This window comes from Branchiostoma belcheri, unplaced genomic scaffold (assembly GCF_001625305.1).
Source record: "Branchiostoma belcheri isolate BF01 breed outbred unplaced genomic scaffold, Haploidv18h27 scaffold242, whole genome shotgun sequence".
Classification (NCBI taxonomy): domain Eukaryota; kingdom Metazoa; phylum Chordata; class Leptocardii; order Amphioxiformes; family Branchiostomatidae; genus Branchiostoma; species Branchiostoma belcheri.
The window spans coordinates 119,622-126,752 of NW_017803846.1; the positions used below are offsets into that span (position 1 = coordinate 119,622).

Below are 7,131 nucleotides of genomic sequence, written 5' to 3' on the forward strand. Positions count from 1 at the left end.
ATATATATATATATATATAAACATACATACATACATACATACACACATACATACATACACACATACATACATACATATATTATCAAATGACTTTTATCATATATATGTAAATAATAAATATATTCCCTTTGAGTTATACATGTAACTGTATAACTTGCTGTAAGAAGAATCATGTCTGTAAGAATAAAAGAACAGTGCTACATTTAATTTCGTAATTACACAAAACGTACAATGTAAGCTAATCGTTTTTATGACCGGGACCCCAATGGTTTAATTCTTCCAGACGATGGTCATCAAGATAAATATTGACTGTATCATACAAACACGAATGTACATATACATGTATATATAACTGTAATAAGAGAGGAAAATGAAAGGTACATTACCAGCATTTGAACAGTCATACACAAAAATGGAGGGACTTCCCATCCAGGTTTGTAGGTCATATATGGAGAGGGGGATGTACTGGGTGTAGCTCTGCAAGATGAGGAACTCTGGTAAGTTAACGTCTGTGACACAATCATAGCTAATGTCAAAACACTATATAACAATAAACACACAAAGCTGTTCAACCTTCTCTCCGCTTGCAGAATTTGTTTGGTTTAATGCTATAGGTAAATTCAATTTCATTTTAGAAGGTAATAACCCTTACTGTGTACAAATAGGTAAATACATCCAAGAATGTTTAGACCTTAGAACAAGTAGTATAAGTTGATTCATATATTGTCCTGTATGTAGGTTAATTTTGTTGTATTTGTCTGTATGCCTACATGTTGTGTAAGACCTTACGCAAGTTGCTGTACTTTTGTTGTATCAATTAAGTTATTTCTTTAATGACCAGCATTGTCATATCATAATGAAACTTCACACAATGCTAGTACTGTTTGAACTTACTAGTAACTAGATACAGGTGATTGTGTATGTGATATGTAGGATTTGGGGGTTTGAATACACATTTTGGCAAAACATACATAGCTCACTTTGGGATTACCTATATGTTTGAAAGATAAATAAATAAATAAATATGCTCCAGCCCTGGTGAGGACAGCACTATTAGCTTTTATATTCTACAAGATAATAGTTCACCTCCAAAACTTTGAGCTTTGTCCACGGCTATTTTGGTTTAAGTGTTGGAATCTTACCAGCAAAAAAGAGCAAAACGGAATTTTTAAAATAATTTTTCATTAAAAATGCGCTTAAGAGAAAAAAGTTCCCAAAAGAAACTAAAAAGCCTTGGACAGTTTTACCAAGCAAGACGTAGTGATGATATTTGAAAATAAACTAAATTTGTCAGCAATATTGTTGTTATCACCGGGGCTAAAGCCCTTAAATGTGACCATGCACTTGCGCCACCTTTAGCGCCTGTCACAGCTATAATTAGTGGTATTCTGTATAATATGCTTGTAACTCTGTGATAACACGTTTGGAATGTACCATTATGCTGCTTCCGCGGGGGTCACTATTTTGTAAAATGCTAGTTACTATGTCCACATTTGATTTAATTTCAGCAAATATTTGTAAAAGTCAAATTTGACAGGCCTACTACAAGCAATTAATTTGTAGCATATATTGTAAGTTCATGTTTTTGCAATTGCAACTAGCATTTTACAAAATAGTGACCCCCGCGTGTACATCATCTGTGGTCACAGATGGGTAGTTGGACATGATTTTGGATGCTACTGGGCCTTTCATTAAGTCTTTTTACTGTATCTAATACTAGTAATTAGTGGACTTTGTCAATCACCAGTTATCAATGAACATGTATGCTATAATGTGCTATCTATGCTTTACTTATAATGGTCAATACTCTTCAAAAAATTACATTAACATTAGCATGTGAGGGAGGGAGGAGGATGAAATAGAAACCTCCTGTACTGCACTCGCGATGTCAACCGAATGCAGACCAGATAAAGTTTAATCATTAATGTCATATTTTGTCACCGGCATAGATCATATTTATGTTATGAAAATCACCAATCAGCTGGAATGGAATAGTTCAAATAAATGCGAGATCCATGTTCGATAGATCTTGTTAGCTCTAATTAATAAATAAATTGATAATAATAAAATCTAATCAGTTCAACATGCCAATCAAATACACAATCATTCATACATTTACATTCATACAAGAGAAGTTCACTGAACGAGCCCTGGGCATCATACACAAGCCTGTTGGCTTCTTCCCTCCTGGACTTTTTGAGAATACTTTTCTTTACTTCACTGTCATTATTTTGTATGTGCAAATAAATAGAACAATGGAACAAAACAAAAAAATGTATCTTACATGAATTTTACACAAACATCATGACATCAAAAGGTAGATACATGTATGCCATGGAAACTGTAAAGCTGAGCTGGCTATTTTCAACATTTGACGGGGGGGGTGGTTACCTAACATCAAATGCTTGTTCACGCATTTGAACTCACAGAGCTCTATTGCTACATGTAGTTGTCAGAGAATGGTCAGGTTTTCATGAATGGATTTTGAAAACATTTGTGTAGAGAACATACTTGAACATGCAGGAAATGCATTATCACTGTTCATGATCTTTTCACCCTCTCTACAAGCGACAAACACTGTGAGGCATTTTTCGTGAACATACCTCCGTGAATGGCCGACAGTTGACAGTGTGTCCTAACTTTGCACGCTTTTGTAGTTTTGCTGTCTTCAGAACTTAGTGATGAATTTAAGTTAACAGAAATAAGAACTGGAATTCATTATATTTCAGCTTTCTTTTGATGGTAAAATTGCAATTTTGTACTTTTCATGTCACGTGAGGAGGGTTGTATTGAACTCAGTGCGGTCCCATGGGAATTATGCAGATGTCAGTGGTGTTGACATTGTTTTTCTCAGGTCAGTTTTCTACAAAACAAACACTTAGAGACCAAAATTTCTACTGGTTTGGAAAGCTTTACATGCATGTTCTTATGTATGTAGCAGTAGTGTGACTGCTTGGCAATGGTCTTATTTTTCTGGACCACCATCATTATTGGCAGATTTGATGATTTACCACAGAACTGGTACAAAACCACTCAGCATCACTATCACCGAGAGGAGGATGAGGTATGCTGGACATGTCCTCAGGATGACCTCAGACCGACATGCCAAAACATCGATATTCTGGAAACAAGAGGACAAACGGAAAAGAGGGAGACCTACATGTAAACTAACATGGCGACGTACCCTTCAAAAAGATCTGGAAAGCAAGGGGATATCACTGAAGGATGCCGAGTCCCTCGCCAAAGACAGAGCAGAGTGGAGAAGACTTGCTGCCCAATGTGCCTTGCACGGGAGGAACTAAGTCTAAGTCTAAGTCTAAGTCTGTTACATGTACAATGTACAATCATACTGTACAATTTATGCCATGTTGGTTCTTGAGGATCTAGGAAGACATAAAGAAAAAAAGCATCCACTTTCATAGACTTTTATTTTAGGATAATGGGTAAGGGGAAGAAGTAGATATTTGTAGTATTTGTTTGCAGCTAAATTCTGAGGTAGAGAAGACTTCACAGTGGTTACTTGGACAACAAGCAAAAATAGAATTACAATACCTTGTTGAAGACCCAGATTTCTCCATTTACAGTTGGTCTGGGAACTCCATGTCCATTATAGTGGAACAGTACTCTTTCTTCCTAAATTTTGTAGAAGACAACCATTACAACAATGCACAAGAGTGTAAATAAACATTTTTCATAGAACAAAATCATTATTGTCACAAAGAGACTAGCCTGGTGTCCAGCCTTGTTAGCTTTAGTCCGCTCCCCAAGATCCTCTCCCCGCACCACGCTAACATTGCCTTGTCACCGCCTTTTTCCCTCAACAACATACATGTCAAATACACGCCACGTGAACAAAGGCACGAATGTGCAAACTGACGTGTTGCAAGGAACCTCATGCCATGCATTTCCTTGTTTAAGATACCCCATATCATTAAAAGTTCAAAATTCATTGTTTAAATTTTCATCCAGCCTGGTGTGTTGACTTCATGGCTCCTATCGTACCATTTTGGGCCATAATAGGATGCCTAGGCCTGTTTTTATTTTTTAACTTTTTTTCCCCGCCCGCTCCATTATTTTTCTAGAAAAATCCGTTAACCAAGAAATTAAAACGGTGTGGCCTAAGGTGGTAATTTCAGCTGTTCTGCCAAGAAGAAATGCCAACTCCTAGAACTAGTCAAACTTCTACAATTTATCCCAATTTCTCTAAACTTTCAGACAAAAAAAAACTATTCTTATGTTAACTTCCCCAAAACCCAAAAATTTTGAAAAGGTGGGACATTACGTCTTCCATGGTTTACAGAAGAGAAGTCAAACCCCTCAGACATAGTTTTAGAGATAGTTAACGGGGGTGCCCTAATTCCGACCTACAGTACATTGTACCCCTAATTCCGTACTAGTTTGAAAATTCCTTGTTGCGGAGTTATGCGTGGGAGCACGTACTTAAAAATAACCACAAGAATGGACAAAGTCTTTGTGTAGATATCGGTAATCTCGGTTTTAGTTCGTACACTCCGGCAACAGACGAGTGAAAAATCTGTTTAAATTTGACGCTTGTTCGGGGGTTGACGAGCGTGTCAAAAATGCAGGGTTTGCTTTTGATACAGCCGCTTTGGAGCAAGTCACGTAATGGTAAAAAAAGGACTTGTTTGGGACAGACAAACAGTTGTAGATTGTTTTAGTCATAATTTGTGTATTATGATTTTTAAACTCTCTTCTCAGTTTGACCTGTGTTAAACACTAGGTCGGAATTAGGGCACCCCTATTGCGATAGAGCGTTCCACCAGCAAAAAGACCAAAAACCTGCCGTACGTTTCGTGAACCATTACGCTTGGGTGCAAAGCGCTACACTGACATGAAATACATGTACACAGCTGTGCAGCTTTAATCATTGTGATCTTTATCTGTCAATATTATAGCTCATGTTGCGCGAGTTTTTGGTCAGATACACTATTACCAAAGATATACATGTATGTGTTTGCATGGAACATAGGTCGGAATTAGGACCCCTCCCGTTATACAGTACAGCTTGCGTTAGAATTAACGGGTAACGCGTTACTCACGCGGCACTCACGCGGTACGTACGCGGCATTTACGCGGTACTAACCCGTCACAGTAACGCGTGAGTAACGTATTTCATGCGTCCGAGTTCTGCTACACGACGTGCCCGGTCGGCTTTACCGGTGCGAAAGTCGGCGATTTCTGCAGGAATCGGCTCCTTTTAATATGCAGCCGCCCGCTATATTCTCTATTAAACGTCACCCTGCCTGCTGGTTTTCCTAAAACACAACGCATCTCCCTGAGGTCGTTGACCCGCAAAAGCCACGAGCAACGCACGCCGGCGGCACTTGGTATGATGGTACATCCTACAGCAACACAGCAACTCAGCGACAAAACTGTAAAGAAACACCATGGTCCAAAAATGCTCAAAAAATATTCCAATATTACATGGCGATTATTTCCTGTTATTAAACACCCACGCTAATAAGACTGATTTTGGGCGGGTGGCAGACCGCCCCACTCGGGAACTGAAAACTTGTGAGGGAAATACTGATACAATGGGCGCACCCCATTTTCGGCGTTTCGTGTGACAAAACCAAATGCATCTTACACTACACCTTATATATATTTTTCTTCACTTCAGGTTGATAGTTGTTTGAAATAAAATCTAGTAGGTCTGATAAGCGCTTGTTGTGTTTTATTAGCCCAAACCACGCATGTTTTCCTGTCGGCGGCGCCGGTAACTTTAATCCTCGATCCTCGGGGAAGCGGGTCACCCCACCGACAGCATTGAAAGGTAAGACGGCAGTGAAACGTAAAACTGTACCGATAGTGACGAATCAAGTTTTGTGATGAGGTAGAAATTCAGTGGAAAAGACAAATTTCTGATTTTATTGTCATCTCAAATATCATTAAGCATTGGGGCTTTACCCCGAATATCGTGCGATTTGAATATTTTTCGGTCGGACAAAAACCATTTCAATTTAAAGCACGCACCAAAAACAAAAAGTCATTGTGGGGAAGCAGGTCTTGGAAATTTGTTGGCGGTGGAAACATTGCCGAAAATGATGCGGTGTATTTGAGCGTGAACTGGGACAAAAACGCAAACATTCGTAAAAAATATACGCACTAGAGGGATATTTCTGTCAACTATAAATTTCTAACGTAATTTGGGGAGTTTTCGACAAATTATTTGCACAATGGATGCCGTCCGTGCAGCTGCAGGGCGGCAAAATATACAAATCGTCAGGCGGTGTCTCTGGCTGGGCGGCGCATCTGACTCACAACACCACTCTTTGCGGCCTGGCTGGTGGGCGGGTCCCCGTCTGTGTGCTGTGATTGGCGCGCCAGAACGACACATGGTCTGTCGGCGCCGGGGAGTCTACCAGCGCCGCTGCTCACTGCTGTCTACATGCGGTTTCTATGGCGACACGGCGTGGGAACGCCCGGCCCAACACTGGGGGCCTGCATGCCCGGTTTCGTAAGGCGTATTAAATCAGGCCTTTTCTTTATTTAATAGTCTTCGTAAACCGTAGACAGCCTTCCCAAAAATCAACGTAATTCGTACATTAGCCACAAAGCGTTAAGTCGTAATGAGCTCTGAAACTTTAACTTTATAGTGAAAATTTTGCGTAATTCGTAATCACTACCCTCCAAGCAGGCCCTCAACACTGCGTGGCTCACGAAATGTATCAAAATTTGAAAGTGAACCGCCGAAAAATTGATACGTCAAACGCGGGTTCCGCCCGAAACATCCAAACTCCGTTACAAGCATATTGTACGGTGCACGAGAATTGCAGGACTTTTAAACGTGTTTTGAACTATCGAAGCACTTATTTTTTCCTTCTCTATTTGCGTCATCGCGTCATCACTTCGTAATCGCTGCGTTAGCGTTACGTGATCGCCGCGTTAGCGTTACCTCGTGATCGCGTCACCCGTTAATTCTAACGCAAGCTGTACTGTAGTTCTACCTTCATGATTTAAGTTATTTTATACTCTGTTGCAATATTCTTTTATGTTTTGTTATTTGCAATTTGCCTCCGGGCACAAATTTGCAATAAACTTTTCTATTATAAAATAAATTACAAACTTTTGCATTTCTTCGGAGAGATGAACACAGCTTCTTCACTTCTT

At 39.6% G+C, this 7,131-nt stretch overlaps 1 protein-coding gene across 1 annotated transcript in view; it reads right to left on the reverse strand.

The window, feature by feature from the left end:
• The window catches only part of LOC109471241 (regulatory-associated protein of mTOR-like), a 36,903-nt gene that overhangs the window by 18,041 nt on the left and 11,731 nt on the right, over positions 1–7,131 (reverse strand). Inside the window, exons 5-6 of the mRNA XM_019770520.1 lie at positions 3,553–3,633; positions 387–477 (exon numbers count right to left, since the gene is read on the reverse strand). Coding sequence (XP_019626079.1) covers positions 387–477; positions 3,553–3,633 — 172 coding nt within the window. The remainder of the gene's footprint in view (positions 1–386; positions 478–3,552; positions 3,634–7,131) is intronic.